Source organism: Leptidea sinapis, chromosome 16 (genome assembly GCF_905404315.1).
Source record: "Leptidea sinapis chromosome 16, ilLepSina1.1, whole genome shotgun sequence".
NCBI classification, from domain to species: domain Eukaryota; kingdom Metazoa; phylum Arthropoda; class Insecta; order Lepidoptera; family Pieridae; genus Leptidea; species Leptidea sinapis.
In genome coordinates, this window is record NC_066280.1 from 3,313,199 (window position 1) to 3,335,109 (window position 21,911).

Consider the following 21,911-nt stretch of genomic DNA (forward strand, 5'->3'; position numbering starts at 1 on the left):
TGAAATGTCTATATGCTAACGACGGAGCATAATCAAATGGACGATGGAAAGCTTGATGAGCTACGATGTATAGTGGATTCCTTTAAAACTGCACTGCATAATTTTATCAGAAACTTGGATTAAAAGTGAAGAAGAGGCCAAAAGACTTCATATACCAGGATACACTCACAAAACTTATTATAGAAAAACTACAATTGAAGAAGGAGTCTCGATTTCTGCTAACGACATATTGAAACATAATCTATTTGATGAACTTTCGCAGGATGATAACGACTACTTACACATTTGGAAAAGCTATCCGTGGATATTAGTGCTATAACCCTTGGCGAATAACTTAGATGCTAATACCAATTCTGGAATCGAATATTAAAGTTATAAACTCCGTTAAAAACTAAATAGCTGACGAACTTACTCGGTGCATAAATACTTGTTTAGAAAAATGGTAGTTTTCCTGCGTCTCTCAAAATAGCCAAAGTGACTCCAATTTATAAATCAGGAACAAAAACAGATTCTGGCAATTATTGATCCATTTCTGTACTCCCTGATTATTATCCTCAAAGATTTTGGATAAGTATTATCCAATTGGCTAGAATATATATATCCTAAACAATACGGATTTAGATCGAACTCCAATACATTGTCTGCTACTGTTTACAACTAAAATAATATAGACGGCAGAAAAATTGCCCTGGGCATATTTATAGATAAAAAAGCTTTCGACGTGGTTTGCAACAAAATTCTTCTAAGCAAATTAAAACATATAGGTTTTACCGATTACGCAACAATAGTATTCATCACAATGCTTGGCAATGCCATTAAGCGACTTTTACATTTTCCTGATCAGTGGCAAGTCTCTCAAAGTCATACAAACTGATTAGTTTATTGCCACTCCTGTCCAAAGTTTGCGAAAAAATTTTGCTTGCAAGGTCATCCCAGCACTCAAGATGACGAGTGCAATTGTAGTGCTGCTAAAAAATTTTAGGTTTTTCAAGAATCCTGAGCGGCACTGCATTGTTATGGACAGGGTGTATCAATTACCATTAGCTGAACATCCTGCTCGTCTCGTCCCTTATTTTCATTTAAAAAAAAAATGCGCATTCAGCCAATCTACAACTGAATACGGTTAAATTACTGTCAGTTTTTTTGGCGGGAACGAGTGAACGAAGGAAGGCGCGCTTATACAAAAAAAAATTGTTTAAATTATTGTTCATAGTGCATATATTTTTCATACTTGTAAATTGTTTATCCTGGTTTATAAATATTCGATTTTTGTATATATAAATTGTTAAGTGCGCTTCCCCATCGCCATGGGGAAGCGTACAGGTAAAAGGCCGAAGAACGGCCAGAGCGACGCAGAACCAGCAGACGAACTTCCCCTATCCGAATCCTCGGTATCTGACGCGGAGGTGACTGAACGTCTCATTGTAAGAAGAAAGGATAAAGAGAAGTATACCCCTTATAGAGCGACAAATTATTATAGGTTGTACGACGAAAATTCAAATAAGAAGGAATTTATTGTATTTCTCAATCGCAAGCAGGGTGAAGTCAAAATATCAGACAAGGACAGGTTGGGTCTGTCAAATGGAATCAGGAGGCATTGCGTATCGGGTGTGTTGCACCTGAGGTCCGTTAATGCTTTTAAAGTTGGTGTTACCTTTGACCTGCCTAACAATGCGAATGTAATTTTAAAAAATGAAAAGTTACTTAGCGAGTTGGAGATGGTTGCCTCAATTCCGGCTTCTGAAACGGAGGTCACTGGAGTTCTTACTTCTGTTCCCACTGATTACTCCAACAAAAAAATTCATCAATTAATTGCATCGAGTAAAAAAGTTATTGCTGTGAGAAGGTTCATGCGGCGAGTAAAGGACCCACAGGGTGTTGTCTCCTTTGTTCCAACGCAAACTGTTGCAGTCACATTTGCATCAACGTTGTTACCTGAGTATGTAACACTTGATCACTGGAGGCATGAGGTTAATGTATATGTACCCCCTATTAAACAGTGTCTACGCTGTATGAAATTTGGCCATATTGCTAAATTTTGTAGAAACAATGAAGTTTGTTCCATATGTTCTGACAATCACAATTTTAAAATGTGTCCAAAAACTTTAACAAAATGTGCCAACTGTGGTGGAGATCACATAGCTATCTCATCTACCTGTCCTCTGAAAAAACAAAAAATTGAAGAAAACAAAGTGAAGTCCCGTAGTGTTAGATACTCAGATCTCTTCAATGAATCTGCTTTCCCTCAATTAAACTCAAAGTATATTGACACACACCTGAGCAATCTTATAAAATCTGACAAATTTATGAACCTCTTGGTTGAAGCAGTTTTACAAATTTGTACAAATAAAGATAAGTTAACTATAAATTCAAATAGTATTAAGGAAATTCTGAATAACACTTTTAGAAAAAAGACACCTAGTTAATTGTTATTATGGATACATTGAATATAGTGCAGTGGAACGCTCAAAGTGTTATTAGTAATAGGCTTATTTTTACAAGGTTTTTATATGAAAATCATATCCATATTGCTATAATTTCGGAAACTTGGTTAAAACCACATCAGTATTTTTTAATAAAAGGCTATAACACAATAAGGAATGATTGTGGTAATAAACACAATGGTGTAGCAATTTTTATTCATAATAATATCACATTTTCTAACATAAATACATATTATGATAGTGCTCTACAAAATGTTTGCATTAAAATTAAAATTAATAACAAAGAACTGAGTATTGTGAGTTTTTACAGTCCTTCCAATTCAAATCCTCCATTTAATAAAAACAATTTAAACAGTTTAATTAAGTCCATTCCAGAGCCAATGATATTTGCAGGTGATTTCAATGCTCATCACATGTTGTGGGGATGTGTTGATACATTGCCTCGAGGTAAAGATGTTTTAGAGGTTATAGATGAGAATGGTCTTGTTATTCTGAATAATGGTCAAGCTACCACAATAGGATCTCCATCTTGGCGTCCTAATGCTCTTGACTTGACTTTGGTAACTCCATCTTTGGCTCTTTTATGTGACTGGTCAGTTATTGACAGTCCTCTGGGCAGTAGTTATCATCTCCCTGTAATAATAAAAATGGCAGTAAGTAGTGATAGTATTAGTTTGCAAAACACATTATGTAATAATCTACATTTGCCCACTCACCCTAATTATAAGCAGGTGAATTGGAATATGTATAGTAACTTAGTTGTTTCTTATTTGGATGATGTTAAATTTGACACTTTATCTTCAATAGATGCTTTTAATTCCTTTTGTAATATTTTACTTTCTGCTGCCAAGCAGTCAATCCCTAGCTGTCTGTTTTCCAAAAGTTCTAATAGTAATAATGCTACTAGTTCTTGTTCACAAAAATCTTTTAAATATCCTTGGTCGCCTTGGTGGAATCAGAGGTGTACAGAAGCAGTTTTAAATGCTAAAAATGGTTACATTAATTTTAAAAACAACTCCACTGATGAAAATTATGTGGAGTTTAAGAGATTGCGGGCTTTAAAAAAACTTATCTTAAAAAGTGAAAGAAGAAATAGCTGGATAGGCTTGTGCAATTCATTTAATCGTTGTACTCCTTTGTCTTCAATTTGGAAATACATGCGCAAATTTAACAAAACTTACATTCCTGACAGTGTGTTGAATGATAGTTGGATTCCAGATTTTCTACAAAAGTATACTTCTGACTTTGTATCAAATGAGTTAACTAACTATGTAAATGTTGTTAATGATAGTAATAAATATTTGATAGAGCCTTTTTCTTTACAAGAACTAAAATCCGCTTTATTTACTAGAAGAGATACATCTTTCGGTCTTGATACCATTCCATATATTTTACTCAAAAAACTTAATTGCCACAGTCTCAACATCTTTTTAAATAATCTTAATCGCCTATGGAAGGAGAATACTATTCCTGCAGAATGGAAAACAGACTGTTTAATCCCAGTTTTAAAGCCAGACAAAAATAAAATGTTACCTGACTCTTATAGACCTATAGCTCTCACGTCTTGTGTTGGGAAGATATTTGAGCAGCTTCTAAAACAACGTCTCGAGTTCTTTATAGAACAAAATTGTCTTTTGCCTAATAATCAGTTTGGTTTTCGCAAAGGTCGGTCTTCTAGGGAGAGTATAGCGCAGTTACAGCTTGATGCGCATCAATGTTTAGCAAGTAATCAATATCTTTTGTCTGTATTTTTTGACATCTCAGGTGCCTTCAATAGTGTAAATATTGCCGTGCTTTGTGACGAGTTATCAATGTTAGGGATACCAGGTAAAATAATAAATTGGATGCAATCCTTTTTGACTGACAGAAAAGTATATGTAAAATTTAATAAACATTTGTATGGACCACGACTTTCTTCTCTAGGTGTTTGTCAGGGGGGAATATTGTCTCCTTTAATTTTTATTATGTACATAAGACGATTGAACCTTATTTTGGGGCCAAATATAGTAAACCTACAGTATGCAGATGACTTAGTCGTCTATGTATCGGGAGTTGATCTGATTAATTTAGCCGCTACTATTAATAAAGCACTTGTAAATTTATATCAATACTTTTCTTATCTTAATTTAAATGTAAATCCAACCAAATCAAAAGTCTTTGTGATTGGTCGTAAACGCATCATATTGCCTCCCATTTTATACAATGGCATTCCACTGCCTATTTCATGTGACATAAAATTTCTAGGTGTAACATTTACTCCAAAACTTTCTTGGAAAAAATATACAGATAGTGTTATAATTAAAGCGAATAAAGCTTATAATGTATTAAAATCTTTGTGTGCAACGTCGTGGGGAGCGGACCCTAAAATATTGTTAATTTTGTATAAATCGCTTATTCGTAGTCATTTTGAATATGGCTTTCATTGTTTCGCCGCAGACAGCAAAATTGTTAATAGTCTGGATAAAATACAAAATAAATGTATGCGTACAATATTGGGTGCACTTAAAACTAGCCCAATAGCTGCTATGCAAATCGAGGCCAACCTTCCTCCTTTGTGTATTAGATTTAGTTATTTTAAAGCTCTATAGCTTGCCGACGAACAATCTTCTTAAGAATCTTATTGCTTATCAATCGTCTTCATTTCCGAGACAGTTGTTTATCTTGCAAGATTTTTCTTCATTTTTTAAATTTCTACAAGATTTAAATATTCATCGGAATAATGATATACTTCCCTGCCATGCAGGTTCTTTTCGATGTAAATATTCTGCAATTAATGTTGTAATAGATCCAAATTTAACTTCAAAAGAGGAGGTTCATGTATTATTGTCAGAATGGTCTAATTGTAAATTTGTTTATACGGATGGCGCAAAAAACAATAATAATGTTTCTTTTGCAATCTACCTTCCTGAAATTAGGAAGGGTATTGGCTTTAAGATTAATAGATATGCCAGTATTTTTACTGCTGAAGCCGTCGCTATTCTTTTTGCTTTAAAGCATATTAAGAAACAAAATCAACTTAATAAGAAGTGGGTAATAGTTAGTGATAGTATGAGTGTGTTAAAAAGTTTGTCAAATAACAAAATGAGTGCTAACATTAATTACATGATTTTTGCTATAAAGGAATTGTGGTTCGAACTATGTTTAATCGATATTAAAGTGGATTTCGTTTGGGTCCCGTCCCATATAGGAGTAGCAGGAAACGAAAGCGCTGATTTTCTAGCTAGAACTATCATTAATATATCCGATCTATCCCTATATCCTGATTGCAAAGATCTAGACATTAACATACCATATACAGATATAATAAGTAATCTAAAACAGCGTATGACTCTTCTTTGGGGAAGATATTGGTACAATTGTACAGAAGTTGAAAATAAGGCTCATTCGTATACTTTGTTAGATAATCCCGTTAATAGCACACCCTGGTTTTGTAAGTTTAAAAATAACGCTCACAGAAAGTTCTATACTACAATAACACGAATGCGTATTGGTCACTATCGATTGAATTTTCATCTTCATCGCAAAAAAATTGTCTCCTCTCCTTTTTGTGACCATTGTAATAAGCAACAAGATCAGTCTCTGGATCACATCTTTTTTGATTGTTCGTCCTTTGGCATACAGCGCCTTGTGCTGATGGATGAGCTACTGGAAATATATGGTGCACCCAATATAATCCCGCTCTCAGTAATAGATCTATTAAAGGACACATCAACTTATATGTCCTTGTATAAATTTGTATGTAGTACTGTATATACATTGTAATTTGTAGATACATACGTTGTAAATTTGTTTATAATTATGTAAATACGTTATAACTTGTACATATACAACTAGTAATAGCATAGCGCAATTCGCGAACTGAACAGATAATGTAAATAGGTAGGTATTATTCTAAAAAGTTATGCAAATTACACTGGATTTGACTTTAAGAAAAGGGGAAAATTATTAGAGACTATATTACTGGATTTGGACTTACTAAAAGGAAAATATGGAAAATATTCTTTAGAGAATTATACATTAACGGAAATGGTAAAATAACTGATGACTTTAAGACTGGATTGGATTTGATGAAAGAAACTACTATAAATATTCGCTATCGAATATACATAATTGGAAAAGGAAAATGGAAATAATGTAAGATGAAATGAGAAAACTGGATTGGACTTTTTGTAAAACAAAATAGTGAAAATAATAAATACCAAAGAAATGAAAATACTAACGACAAGGCAGTAAGGCCCCTGGCTATAGCCTGTTCGAAAGAACGAATTAATTTAAAAAAAAAAAAAAAAAAAAAAATTGTTTTTATTCAAAACAAATAAAAATTTATGTTTATAAAATTGCTATCTACTATATCTATTTACTTTCAACGAAAAAAAATATTTTCAATTGAAAAAAGCATGTCTAAACTAAAAGCGATAAGAGAATTGGGATATGATTTTAACGCCGGTAAATACAAATTCGAGGGTGTCTGGTGTAGTGAGTGAGTACTATGTTTAATCAGGTACTTAAATATTACAGAAGGACAATTAAGAAAGATTGGAGCCAACGGATGTCTAAGCAATGAACCTTTTCAGTTTAATGTAAGCAACGATCATCTTGAGTGCCAGGCACATTATGAACAGTTAGGTGCTGCAGTTACTGAGCACATTTACCAATTATTAGAAAAAGAAGAAAACTTATTAAGGCTACCAGTACCTGTTGAAGCACCTGAATGTAGCACTTTTATTTTTGCGTCCAAAGATTATGAAACGAAAGATGTCTTGTTAATATTGATTCAAGGAACAGGTGCGGTCCGAGCTGGTCAATGGGCAAGATCGTAAGTAAATTACTAAAGTTATATTTTTACTTTTAACAAAAATCTTTTGTGAGTGATTTTATTAATATTATTTCATTTCTTATTAATATAATATGCTAACTGTTTTTTCCCCTGTTTCCCAACAGTAGTCATCACTTTTGTGATGTAGTCTGGTCACTAGATCTGGGTTTTTAAAACTATTATTTTTGCCTATATTATTCATATTATTTCTGAAGACAAAACACAAAATAAATTCTCTACAAAAAACAACATAGATCTTTGTAGATATTGTTGTATCTACAATATTTTTTTTACAAATTTGATTTGGTAGAATTATACAGTAATTTACTAAAACTGTATAAAAAATTATTTACATTCAATAAAATATTTTTATTAACACATATTTTGAAAGTGTTATAAGTTCTTATGTAGATTGTTTTTGGATGGTATTGTGTACTTTTATTATTTATTGCTATTCAAAGTAAGAGGGTAATTAAAGATTAACCCCCTTATTCATAATAGTCTGCTAACTTAAAGCATTGCTAATTCTCACTCTGTCTTCTTCTGTTGAGAAAAATGAGAAAAAACACTCCTTAGCGGCTGTTTAAAGTTAGCGGACCATTATGAATAGGGGGGTAATTAATTAATTCAAGCAACAATTAAAGTAAAAAGTAGCACTTAAAGAAAACACAATTAAGCCCCAACAAAATGTTTTCAATAAAATTTGACTGCATCCCTTTTGAAGAAGCAAAAGTGTGATTTATCACTAAATTTAGTCCTATAAAAAAGAACTAAAATATTATTGTAAAATTTACTTAAGTACTGTAAAGTTCCACCATTTCTAAATAATTTTATGTCAATGGGTGTAAAATTTGAATTAATATTTTTACAGCTTAGTCATAAATGATGATCTGGAAACAGGCACACAGATACCCTACATTCGTAAAGCCATAGGAAAAGGTTTTGGAGTAATAGTTATGAACCCGAATGACAACCATAGAAATGGAATAAAAATACTGAATAGCAGTACCAGTGAGGAGCATGCTGAATATGTATGGAAGACATATGTGTCCACTGCTAATGCCAGTAGCATAGTTATAGTAGCACACAGTTATGGCGGTCTACTTACCGTAATGTTAGCAGAGAAGTTCAAGAAAGACTTTGAAAAAAGAGTCAAAGCTGTTGCCTTCACAGATTCCATACATTCCTTCTCAGGCTCTAAAGTTCCGAATTATTTGAAAAAGGTAATTGAATATATTTTTTGACAAATTGTTAGCAGTCAAGAGTTATGTAAGCAAAACATTTGTTGACTATTTGTCAATAATATGACTTTATTGAATCTATAATATGTTTGTCTTCCTAGAGGTTTGCATTTGTCACAATCCTGACAAAATTGGCTGACCTTTTAGGGCTCCGTACTTAAAGGGTACCCTGGGTACCATACCCAATGGGACTATCAGCCTGTCAGCAGGCTGTTTCTCTTTAATCTGCAACTGCAAATTATAAACAGTTGAAATGTTGACAGTTTGTGTAACTATTGGCTCTTTAACAAAAACAAAAGTGATGAATTTGAAATGTACCCACTTTTATAGTTATACCGCCTTATTCATAATAGTCTGCTAACTAAAAGCATTGCTAATTCTCACTCTGTCTTCTTCTATTGACCTAAGTTAGAATGAGAAAAAACACTCCTAAGCTGTTTAAAGTTAGGGGACCAATATGGATAGACTCTATTGCTTCGGTTTATAGCACCCACTCTTGTTTCTTTTACAAAAGTCTTAAATCTTGTATGATGTTAAAGAACCACTCATGTCAGACTCACATTTGACAACTTATTAAACTTGCAGCCACTTGTTAATTCTCTTATAAGACTCCTAGTGCTCTTGGCTGAACTTCTTTTCAGTCCATCCCCAATCTGAGGATTGTATGCTTAAGGCATCCTTCCTCAATATTTCCACATATAAATCTGTGCAGTCAATTTACTTTCATTCTACAATTACAACAATAACTAGTATTGCCTAGTATCGGAATACTGGGTCTCGAAATCTCGAGTGATTGCCAATTTCGTGGCCATCTGGAGGGCAAAGCCAAATTGGCTTCAAAGAAACTGGGCGCCATTAATAGAGCACGGCAATACTTACTGCCCAGATTATAGCGCTCTACAAAGCGCAGATCCGGCCACACATGGAGTATTGCTGTCATCTCTGGTCTGGCGCACCCCAGTATCAGCTCGATCCATTTGACCGCGTGCAACGCAGAGCAGCTCGAATTGTCGGGGACACAGTGCTCTGTGAACGGCTGGATCACTTGGCGTTGCGTAGAGACGTCGCTTCATTGTGTGTCTTCTACCGCATTTATCACGGGGAGTGTTCCGAAGAGCTGTTTAACCTGATTCCTGCCGCCGAATTCCACCTTCGCACGACACGCCACAAGTTAGGATATCAACCTCACCATCTGGATGTGTGGGGGTCCTCCACAGTGCGGTTTTCAATGAGTTTTCCTTCTTCCACATACTACAAAGCTGTGGAATGAACTTCCTTGTGCGGTGTTTCCGGGACGATACGACATGGGTACCTTCAAAAAAAGCGCGTACACCTTCCTTAAAGGCCGGCAACGCTCTTGTGATTCCTCTGGTGTTGCAGGAGAATGTGGGCGGCGGTGATCACTTAACACCAGGTGACCCGTACGCTCGTTTGTCCTCCTATTCCATAAAAAAAAATCACCTTGCGTTTCATAGTTAGACCCCTTTATACCCCATAATAAGAAAAGTGTTCATAACCACATCATTTTTTTGTTGAAGATTGCCGTAAATTGGATATCAAGCCCAACTTCTCTAGATACACCAATGAAAACTCCTGAATATGATGTCACAAGACTTTCTGCAGGCAAGTACATAATTTATATAAACCTGGGCTAAATTGGGTTATTTTAACTTATACCATATTATATTTAATTTTGTGAACAAGTACTGAGAATTATTAAATAATTGATCCTTTTTTCCGTATAATAAAAAATGAATACCGTATGAGTACCGTCACTCGTCCTTACTTCACCGACTTTTTTCAGCTATTTTGAAATACATTGCGAATCACTTGTGCATAGATTATATTCACTGGATGCGAAAATAATCTATGCAAAAAACTTAAAGCCTTTTCTAGACGGATGTAATCCAGCGTTCCATCAGGGGTCACTTGGGGTGTGTTTCGACCACACGGATGTCATTCGCAAGCCAACATACTAGCGAATCAGTCGCGAGTCGTCTTATAGTTAATTTCCAAATTTGTCCTTAAATTATTACGCTCCAAGGCACAAGCGTTTCTATCGTCCTACACTACCGTGTCCCCGTGGACACAAATGGCAAGACAAGTATCGGAATAATGGGTCTTGAAATCTCGAGCGATTCCGTGGCCATCTGGAGGGCAACGCCAAATTGGCTTCGAAGAAGCTGGGCGTCATTGATAGAGCACGGCAATACTTCAAGCCGGCCCACATTCTAGCGCTCTACAAAGCGCAAGTCCGGCCACACATCCATTATTGCAGTATGCATACTCCAGTATTGCTGTCATCTCTAGTCTGGCGCACCCCAGAGCTCGATCCACTTGACCGTTGGCGTGCACTTGGCGTGCAACGCAGAACAGCTCGAATTGTCGGGGACCCAGAGCTCTGTGATTCCTCTGGTGTTGCAAGAGAATGTGGGCGGCGGTGATCACTTAACACCAGGTGACCCGTACGCTCGTTTGTCCTGCTATTCCATAAAAAAAAGGACAGAAACACCAGAGAGAATTTATAATCAATCAGCATAATGATACCTCGATTATTGTAAACACAAGTGGATATTGCCTCTCAAGTAGCCGGCGCCGGGTTTGGGCGCCAAAACAGATCAGCAGGTGGCTTTTGGGCGCGCGGGACCTGTTGGCACATCAGAGGTTAAATATCGCAGCTAAATTCAATCGCATCAGATTAACACTTCAGTTTAGGTTTTGGTTGAAATAAACATTTAAGAGAAATGCAGATAATCTATCTTCTATATATATAGGAATATTCTTTTCACCGAGTAGAGGTCAGCTAAGAATGCAGATTTTCCAAAATTCTATCCACGGGTGTTTTTTTTTTTTATTATGAACAGAACAACGTCTGTCGGGTCAGCTAGTTTATTATAAAGGAAGAGACCAATTAAACACTAGCATACATGATAATACATATTATGGATCATCCAGAAGTACGTGATAATTTACTCTTATTCTTTTCATTAGTATTTTTCAGACATGGTCTTCCCGTTTAATTCTCGATAACGTCCGCACTCACTGCCTGTAACAGCGCATTGTGCAACTGCCTTTGTTAGATGTAATCTGCGGAACGGAAATAATCCACGCTCATAAACCGTGGGTGGAATCACGGGCCCGCAATTGAAAGACGATGTCGGTCATATCCAGTGCTCAGTTAAAGGCCGGATCACGTGGCGTTGCGTACAGACATGCCTTCGTTGTGTTTCTTGTACCGGATTTATCACTGGGAGTGTTCTGAAGAGCTGTTTCAACTGATTATTATGAAATTAGAATATCGTGTCTACCATCTGGATGTGTGGTGGTCCTCCAAAGAGCAGTTTTTAAGGAACTTTCTTCAACATGCTATAAAGCTGTGGAATGAGCTTCCTTGTGCTGTTTCAGGAACAATACATGGGTACCTTCAAAAAAAGCGCGTACATCTACCTTAAAAGCCGTCAACGCTCCTGTGATTCCTCTGGTGTTACAAGAAATGTGGGTAGCCATCATTTAACACCACTTTGTTACCTGACCTGAACACTTATTTGTCCTCCTTTTCCATAAAAAATATATCATCAATAGTCTACATGGATGATGCAAGGTCTCCCCTAATCGGATGCTGGATTTCATCTGTTAGAAAAGGCTTAAGTTTGATGTAGAGAAAGACTAAATTCTCTCTCAAGTCTCATGCCAGAATTTGTTGAGTCAACATCTCCTGAGGATGAAATCAAAAGACATGTCGAATTGATTAAAGACAAAACTTAGCAGAATTTACACTTAAAAATCACACCATCTGGATATTAAATAATTTAAGAGGATTAAGAAATTTTCATTAACTCTACTGTGGTACTCTAGTGGTTAAGCGACTGAAATGTGACCACACATTATAATGAGGCGCGGCATTGGCCGCTCCACTCTAAAGTCATAGTTCCCTCCACAATTCCCCTTATGGTCTTGGTGACCAATTGCAGAAACAATTAATAAAAAAAATACTCTACGATATTCACTGATCAGATCTAATTAAATTTTCATTTTTATATTTACAGGTCACCCGAAACATGAGATGACTTCATATGTGTGTATGAGCTCTGTATTTAATTTTATTGATGAAAAACTGAACAGCTAAAAATTGCATTAAATAATTAAACATTATAGATAGGAAAAAAAATTAACTCCAAATTATTCATAAAAGAGACATAATTTTTGTATAGTTTATTTAAATAAATGTTATAATTTAAGATTTTTATTTCTTTTTTCCTTTAGAAAAATGTGTCATCCAATACTTTATATCTTGCTTGTTCGCTCGTACTCCCAATACTGCTGATTTTGAATTAACATCATTCATCGCAAAAGGGGAGAAGCCAGCAGTATAGTCGGGGTCCAATGCATTTGTTTTCTTTCTGGCCAACTTTGTAGCAAACCTTTTATGTATATGTTGGTCTTCTGTGAGTATTGGATACTGGAAGTGTTGACCTCCTTTTGGTGTAGGCAAGCTGAATCTCTTACCCCTTGCTGTAAGAGGTTTCCTACCATTAATATGAATGTGCTGATTGCCATTTTCATCTACAGAAACTGATACTTTTTTTAAAGTAGCATGCCCACATTTGGGACAAAATAGTTTAGTCATAACACTAGTTGTTTTAAAGCAAGTTGTACAACGAAATATAAATGTGCGTAAGTGCCTTATAATCCTGCCATCTATTGATGTGACATTTAAGCCAATTTGTTTAAGAACATTTTGCATTGCAAAGTCTGAGGTAATACATGCAATATCAACATTTCTCTCTTCAAGATCTCCATGTTCCAATTCTTTGGTCTTCTCTTTTAAGTTTCCAGGTGTTATCCAGTCATCATCATCATTATCATCACCTTCTGAACTTTCTTCCTCATCAGTTTCAGAGTTAACATCTACCTGTGGATAAATATATTTATTAGATTGATACTATAGTTTATTTTTTACTATATTATGTACATCACATTAAAGTTTGAATGTGATGTACACATGTGTATGGCAATAACTGAGCACCAGACATATCATGTTCGATCCGCTATGGTCTAAGAATTCTTTTTTTCTTTATTTTAATTTGTTAGGGCAACAATGTGAGAATAAAACAAATCAATTTTGTATAAACAAGGAAAGCATTCATGTCAAAAGCACACTTGGCGCCATTTTTTTTTTTAAATTCATTCAATTTATTCAGTTTTGCGAGCACCTTGCTTTAGACTTAATTTTCTCATGTTTTTTCTGTAAAAAAATGTATGGAAATGTAACCTCTTACATTAAATTACAGTGAAATGATGTTTTGTTATGCAATATAATTAGCAATTTCTATAAAACATTGTCTTATTTGTTAGATTTGAGGGTTAAAATAAAAAAAATATTTCATAAGGAACTAATGTGCATATACTCCTCATAGCTTGTGAAGTTTGTTTATATTGTAACTGGACCCACTCAAGTGCCTGTGAATAGTGCGCGGCCGTCGCAGTTGCGCCATTTTGAATTCTACATCATCCCAGCTAAGGGGTTATGTTCATCACATTGAAGTTTGAATGTGTTGCATACAATGTATTAACATGTCATATTGAAAAACATACTTTTTAAATAAATTTGAATTATTATACCATTTCTGGAACCAGCATCCAAAGAAATTAAACAGTTTTGATACGAAATAAATAGATACCTTTGCCATGACATTATCTGCTTCCTCTTCTTCTCTGAGATCCAGAGTCTTTATCTGCTCTGCTAATTGATTAGCAAACTCTTCCTCTTCCTGATCAGTATCTTCATTTTTTAAAGTGCCATCACGAACTGCGGTTGATTTATGAGACATATCCTCACTTGATATACCCTTTGTATCGTCTTTGATTTCTGATGAGGAGTATCCTCGTAATCCAGACACTTTGACTGTTCTCTGCATAGTTGGTTCAGACTTTAAATGGTCGATCCCTACTAATTCTTTTTCCATCTGATAAGTTAAGGCCATTACTTTGATATCGGTTGCAGAAAGACTCCTATAATCGCCAGTTTTTTTGGAAAACTCAGTCACAAAGTTTATGTTTTCAGTAAATACATCCTTCACTCTTAAATCATACGGTAAAACGACTAGTTTCCTTCTTTGCCTGTCGTTAGTTATTTCATCAATAACTTCTTGAACAGTGTAAATGTTCTCGGAGATATTCTGTAAATTTTCGGCTTTAATGAAAGCAGTAGTGTCGACTATAAGATGTTTTATTCTCTTGGACATGGCTGCGACTATATATTTAATTCCGAAATATTAAACAAGTAGAAAATTCAAATAGAAAACACTATTTTAATGTAATGCACATTATTCCCATCATATAAAATCCACGTGCCATTAATATAAGAATTAGAAAACATTGTCAAGTTGTCAGTAGTCAAATAAAATACAAGAGCCTCATGTGGTTCTGTCATTCTGTGCTCAATGTTCATGTGAATTGTGACCAGTCAATGATAAATCAAATAATTAATCTGATTCTGGGGAAACAATAGGCATCATGTAATGTAATATTATGCATATACAGGGTGTCCCAGAAAGAATGGATAATCCTTGAACCCCGCACGGGACAGCTCTCCAGCGCTCAGAAAAAAATATCTAACAAAAAAATTCCAAGTGATACCCAGACTATGATTTTTTTTAGAAAAACATTGCAAAAAATTTAAATGACTATGAGAAGATAAATTACCCGGCAGTTCGTAAGGACCAATAACTATCCCGTTTAATATACCAGTCCAATAATTTACTTTGAACTGGTATTGCGACCTCTCTTCTCGCATTAAATTTGGATTCGAGAGTTGCCAGCTGTGCAGATTATGCGTATTAAAGTATCCGTCTTAACATACTTTTTTTACATGAAACACTCTCAAGCTATGCCAAAATTATTTTGGTATAAAATTTCATATCTAAAACTCAAGTTCTTATTTTGTGTGTTTGAAAAAAGTATCATAGATAATTATATTATTTAATGTATTTCTAGTAGTATAGTCTATCAGGAAAAATATGACACCAAAAACGCCACAAATTTCATTACTTTGTGGGCGTTGTGCACGTGAAAATGTGAAGTAAAGTAAAAAAACGTATGATTTTCTAAAAAAAATCATACTATGGGTATAACTTGGAATTATTTTTATTTAGATATTTTTTTCTGAGCGCTGGAGAGCCATTCTTTCTGGGACATCCTTTATATGTGTCCCCGGCATTTCGTATGTACAGACACTATAATATATAAATGCACATCGAATAATATAATATTATAACAGAAAACGAACCGGCACGGCAGCGCAAATTTGTTATAACGAAATCTTTATTTTAATATATATATTTTTTATATCACAATAATCTACTCGGAGCAATTATCAAGCCTAGAAAAGTAACAAAAAAATGAGCTGTACAACACTGGTTTGACTATTCTAACCTATGCGAAACGCAATTCACTGAAAAGAGAGATACATATCTTATAAGATATGTATCTCTAAAGAGAGATACAAGCACCTCCCAGCCTCAACCTCACAGCAAGGCCGAGCGTACTCGACTGAAGCGTCGCGGCGTCAATCACTATTCATTCAATTTTAATCAATGAGCGACAGAGTGGGTGCTAAATGCTCATTGTCATCGTTATCTAATCTCCAACCGCTCAGTCTCCAAAAAGGTATATCAAGTAAGGAATTAGAAATTGAACTGTTTTTGAGCTGCTGTAATATAGATATATTATGTATTACAGAACATTGGCGTAAGAGTCATCAGCTCCAGATTAGTTTTAGAGAACATAAAGTAGTCAGTTCGTTTTGTAGAAGTAGGGCAATACATGGAGGTTCCCTAATTATTATTAATAATAGATTAAAATGTAAAAATAGAAGAGATATTGTTAATCTCTCTATGGAACAACAAATTGAGATAGATTGTATAGAACTAGAGCAATTTATTATTGTAAGTGTATACCGCCCTCCAACTGCATCATATGAACAGTTCCAACATAGAATGAAGGAGGTACTATCAAAATTTAGCAAAACCAGCAAGTCAATTATAGTGTCCTGAGATTTTAAAATAAACTTGCTTGAACCTTCGGCCAATTGTTTATTAAAAAATTTATTTCAAAGTTTTAATTTGTTCAATGTATTTTGGGAACCTACTAGAATCACTTCTACAATAGCAACCTGTTTAGATAATATTTTTACAAATGTTACTATTACTAGTAAACTCATAATTAATAATCTTCAGTCCGACCATAGTGGGCAACTTGAAAAGTAAATACAAGATTGGACAATGTCAGACCAAAAAAGGTGACGATTATACCAGTTACGGGTAGCCGTCTTGAGCGGTTCAGAAATTTGATAAATACGATACCATATTTACATTGTGGTGAAACTGCTAATTTTCCCTATAACTTAGTCTTCAATTCCTTCTGTGAGGAATTTGACAGGATTTTTACTCCAGTAACGGTGACAGTAAACAACAAACATTGTTTTAATGATTGGGCAACAATGGGTATCCACAAAAGTCGTAAACGCTTATATGACCTTTATTATGAGAAACATTAACAATAATAGTGAAGAATTTAAAATATATGTTATAAAATACTCCAAGCTCTTTAAAGTTGTTTGTCATGAAGTGAAAACACGTTTCATTGCAGAAAAAAATTAAAAACAGTAATAATAAAGTAAAAGCGACTTGGTGTGTAATTAACAATGAAACTGGTAGATCGAATTGCCGTAACACCTCTATCTGTTTAAATATTAATAATCGCGTTATAAATTCGGAAATAGAAATTGCAAATATATTTGATAAATACTTTTTCGAAATCCCGATTATCACGACAAAAGACCTCAACTCTTCACCAAAAGCAGCATATGATATGCTTAAATTACACGTTCCAGTATCTTCCACTGATTTGAAATTTAAGTATGTTACAGGTAGCGATATAATAAAAATCTTCAAATTAATTAACCTAAAAAATACAAAAGACCTATGGGGCATTTGACTAATATTGTAAAATACATACTTGACATTATAGCACCTGAATTAGCAATAATATTCAATGAATGCATAGATGAGGGTGTGTTCCCTGACCTCATGAAATACAGCAATGTTATACCTTTGTTTAAATCGGGCAGTTCTTTTGACCCTGCTAATTTCAGACCTATATCAGTGCTGCCTGTTTTTATTAAAATTTTTGAAAAACTTTTGCTTCAACAGCTACAAATGCATTTTTGTAAATGAATGAACAAAAATGAATTTGGTTTCACTAGGGGCTTATCAACAATTAATGCGGGTACTAGACTCATTGAGCACATCTTTGACGCCTGGGAAAGGTCACAGTATGCTTTGGGCATTTTTTGTGATTTGTCCAAAGCATTTGACTGCGTCCACCATGAAACTTTACTCCTAAAACTAAAGCATTATAGAGCCCTAAATCTGTTAAAATCATATTTAAGCAAAAGAGTTCAGATAGTCGATGTAAATGGCAAACGGTCTTCGGGTAAACCTGTGGGAAAAGGTGTTTCAGAGGGTTCTATTCTCGGTCCTTTCTTGTTTCTTATAAATATTAACGATCTACTGTTTGTGGTAGATGATAGCCATGAGATTGTATTGTTTGCTGATGATACTTCACTTATTTTCAAAGTTAAGCGACGTGCAGATATTGATGACGAGGTAAACAATGCACTCTCAAAGATAGTGCGATGGTTTGAGACGAATAATCTGCACTTAAACAGTAAAAAAAAAAGTGTTTACGGTTCATTACACCAAACACAGCGGAGGTACAAACCAACGTACTTATAAATGACCAGAGATTGGAACTTGTGGACACTACGGTCTTCTTGGGTATCACGTTAGATAAAAAGCTTCAGTGGGGTCCACATATTGCCCATCTAGCAGATAGACTCAGCTCTGCGGCATATGCAGTTAGAAAGATTAGATAGTACACGAATGTTGCGACCACTAGATTAGTGTACTTCAGCTATTTTTTTCACAGCATCATGACGTACGGTATTTTACTATGGGGTCATGCTGCTGACATTGACATAGTGTTTGCTCTGCAAAAGAGAGCTGTTCGTGAGCAGTCTCTCAAAGAAAAATTTAAAGAAATAAATATTATGACTGTTCATTGTCAGTACATTTATGAAAATTTAATATACGTTCACAAAAATCGCCACCTGTTTGCTCTTAATAGTGATTTTCATTATTATAACACTAGAAATAAGGGATTGCTTGTAACTAATTCTAGTAGGTTTCATAAGATACATAATATATAGCTTTAAGGGTAAATGTATACACTTCTATTATAAAGTCCCACTGTTCATTGTCTATAAATAAATTTAAACGTTTTATAAAAAAATGGCTCTGTCGTAAATCCGTATTACTCCACTGCTGAGTATCTAAATGATCGAACAGCCTGGGACTAGATTGTGATTATTTTATAGCAATAGAAATGACTGTACAATACTATATACTTATTGAAAAGAGGGCAAAAAAAAGAATGCTGGGAGAGTTTCTTGCGCCGCTTCTTCTCTCTCAGAGCGCCATTTGTTTCCGAAGCGGTAGTAGTATCTAGTAGTTATTAGAAATGACATCAAAAAGAATTCTAAAGGAATCAATTTTGAGAAAATAAATGCCTTGTATGCCTTTTATCTTGACTGTCTTGTAAAGTGTTAAACTATAACTTCAAGCAATTTTATTTCATTTTGAACACCAGTCTGGGGACCAATGCGTGTGTGAGTTAAAGTACTGTTTTAATGTGAATAAAAGTGTATTTTTGTTTATGTTGTTCGTCTCCGTAAACTCATTTATTCGAAATATAGTCATTGTCATTTGACATCCGATCTGTGGATATAGGTCAAGCTAGCATAAAAATTCAATAATCTCATCCGTCATCGCGCTTACCTTATTTTTTATCCGACTTACAAAGGTAGGTTTTTGCAAAAGGAAGACAAACGAGCGCACGGGTCATCTGGGGTTAAATGATCACTACCATCCATATTCGCTTGCAATACCAGAGAAATCACACGAGCGTTGCTGGCCTTTAAGGAAGGTATACGCACTTTTTTTGTTTGTGTTTGGTTGTGTTTCCATGTTGATACGACATGGAAACACCGCACAAGGAAGCTCATTTCACAGCTTTGTAGTGTGTGGATTGAAGTTTCTTGAAAACCGAAATGTGGAGAACCGCACATCCAGATGGTAGATATGATATCCTAATTTTTGGCGTGTCGTGCAAAGGTGAAATTCAGCGGCAGGCACAAGATGAAACAGCTATTCAGAACATTCCCCTGTGATAACTCCCTGTGCGGTAGACAACACTTACAGTAGGTTTATAACAACATACATTTTAGTTATATGTGAGATATGCTTGTGTCGCACGCGTGACATGATGAGGTGAGAGCATGGGCCCGCCAAGATTTATGATATTTTACATTTTTTTAGCCTCCTTATGCCTCCTTTGTTAATAATAAGGCAACGTACAGCTTACGATTGACATTAGAAATTACTATTGAGTTTTTTTCAACATCTTTTATATTGAATTTCTAAATTTCTTAATTAAAAAAAAATATTATTTGCAAATTGTAATTTATTTTTGTACACTTTGGGCACATTTTGTCTAACTCCTTTCTTTGAAAGTCGTAGTATGCATGCAGAGTCAGAAAAGAAAAAACAATTACATTGATATTTGACAGTTTGACACATTGTATTTTTAAACTTTAGTCTTTAGAGTTTACTGTAATCAGTAAATGTTTAATAAAATTTTCTAAGATTTTCAATTTTCGTTTTCACTTTTCAGTAGCATTATAACATAACACCAGTGAATATATTTACTTGTCTAGTACTCAGTATATTAAAGATTTGGTGGGCCGTATTGAAGGCGGAGGCCAACAAAGGATTTAATTTTAGAAAATAGAATCTTCGAATTTAGTTCTATTTCGCTCCATATTTTTATTCTTTGCTTGTATCCTGGAATTCCAAACGAATGTATACTTCTAGTATCCATTGTTACTAGTTAGTTCGTCATGAGTTCTAAGAGGGGCAGGCGTAATTTGGGTAACAAACATTTCCCAATAGCAGAATCAGTGAGCATTGCATTGAAGATACAGTTGGATAAGTTTCTCACTGATGAAAATGAAACGGAACTCAAGTTTCCATCGTTCTTATCAGCGCAGGAGCGTGGTTTCATACATGAAACCGTCGCAAAATTGGGACTAAAGTCAAAGTCGCGCGGGAAAGGTATTTAGTTATATTTTTTACATTTGATTTGTCAACTAAATTTGTCCATACATATTCTACCTTCTTTTGTCGTTTTCTCGTTTGTATTGTTGTACTCTCAGATATGTTTGGAAATCTAAGTCATTCATACCTAGATTATTAATTTATACCTAAATTTATTTGTGGTCTGACATATTCTATAATTAGGGTACTTTGAAAAAGTTAAGTGTAATAACAGAGACCAATTACATTCTTTTGATTCAAGTCGGGATTATGGCCATTTACCATCAGGATACTTGCGTCAAGTCATATCATTCTATTGTCTATCCATCTATCTAAGTGATATCATCTCAAAGTCCCCAATAAGGCCAGTAATCAAGTCCTCTTTCATAAAAAAAAATACATGGAGTTATTTTTAAATTTAAAAGCCTTTCAGCTATCCAAATATCCATTTTTCAGGGGTCAACCGCTACTTAACAATTTACAAACGTGTAGGTTCTACCATCATTCAAAATGACGCAAAACTCATTCTGGACTCTAACATGAGATGTACCATTAGTGACCTTTTCAACGCTTTTCCAATTACAAGTAAAGAGAAAGAAGACTTAAGTTCATGTCCAGAAAAAGAAAGAAGTCCGCAGCTAGCTCAAAAAGCTATGGGGCAGTTGAATAATGGTGTTGCCCAGGTAGGCATGATTCATTATCTATCAACACTAGAGATAATCTTTACATATTCATCATTTATTTATTCATATTATGGTAGACAAAACTTTGAGTCTCAGATCTATTCTATTCTTCCTATTGTGGCTACTGTGGAAGGTATGACCACAAGTTTGCCAATGTCATGTAGAAGTAGACCACCAAGCTTAAGAGTACTTGTTTACAAATTTTAATGGAAGTGATGGGTGCTATAGATTGATACAAGGTTTTTTTTTTAAAACCTGAAACAAATATTCAAGTTGTTGGACTATAGAACATACACAATGCCTTACTCAAAGTGGGTATGGAGCCATTTATCATTTTTATGAGAGCTCAGCATAAAAAAAAATGATAAAGTCTCATAGCTCAAATGGAGCATTAAAGTGGTTGGAAAATCGCAAATTGGTAATCATCATCATGGTTTGGTGGGAGGTATTGTATCAAGGTACTTCTTTTATAAAGTTTTGTTTCTACAAAGCTTGATTTTTATGAAAAAAAT

At 34.7% G+C, this 21,911-nt stretch overlaps 3 protein-coding genes and 1 long non-coding RNA gene across 10 annotated transcripts in view; 2 read left to right on the top strand and 2 right to left on the bottom strand.

Moving 5' to 3' along the window:
* Positions 1–2,622: 2,622 nt before the first annotated feature.
* Positions 2,623–4,217, bottom strand: LOC126968852 (uncharacterized). The gene is made up of 2 exons (XR_007730305.1): positions 3,161–4,217; positions 2,623–3,077 (listed from the first exon to the last, which is right to left on the bottom strand). It is a non-coding gene; the product is annotated as an uncharacterized LOC126968852 (long non-coding RNA).
* Positions 4,218–6,746: 2,529 nt separating this feature from the next.
* LOC126968828 (FAM172 family protein homolog CG10038) lies at positions 6,747–12,739 on the top strand. The gene is made up of 5 exons (XM_050813977.1): positions 6,747–6,890; positions 6,963–7,260; positions 8,132–8,483; positions 10,040–10,124; positions 12,548–12,739. The coding sequence occupies exons 1-5, from the start codon at positions 6,770–6,772 to the stop codon at positions 12,625–12,627; spliced, it is 936 nt and encodes a 311-aa protein (XP_050669934.1). The 5' UTR covers positions 6,747–6,769; the 3' UTR covers positions 12,628–12,739.
* LOC126968811 (RNA-binding protein NOB1) lies at positions 12,699–14,884 on the bottom strand. 2 transcript variants are annotated; one of them, XM_050813947.1, is made up of 3 exons: positions 14,183–14,884; positions 13,184–13,413; positions 12,864–13,013 (listed from the first exon to the last, which is right to left on the bottom strand). In XM_050813947.1, the coding sequence occupies exons 1-3, from the start codon at positions 14,744–14,746 to the stop codon at positions 13,004–13,006; spliced, it is 804 nt and encodes a 267-aa protein (XP_050669904.1). In that variant the 5' UTR covers positions 14,747–14,884; the 3' UTR covers positions 12,864–13,003. The 2 variants fall into 2 exon arrangements, with proteins under 2 accessions (XP_050669903.1, XP_050669904.1); XM_050813946.1 differs by having other exon boundaries at positions 12,699–13,413; positions 14,183–14,881.
* Positions 14,885–20,220: 5,336 nt separating this feature from the next.
* LOC126968790 (3'-5' RNA helicase YTHDC2-like) overlaps positions 20,221–21,911 on the top strand; it is a 39,293-nt gene continuing 37,602 nt past the window's right edge. For all 6 annotated transcript variants that reach the window (XM_050813891.1, XM_050813890.1, XM_050813886.1 and 3 more), the window contains exons 1-2: positions 20,221–20,734; positions 21,173–21,399. In XM_050813891.1, coding sequence (XP_050669848.1) covers positions 20,521–20,734; positions 21,173–21,399 — 441 coding nt within the window. In that variant the 5' untranslated portion in view covers positions 20,221–20,520. The remainder of the gene's footprint in view (positions 20,735–21,172; positions 21,400–21,911) is intronic.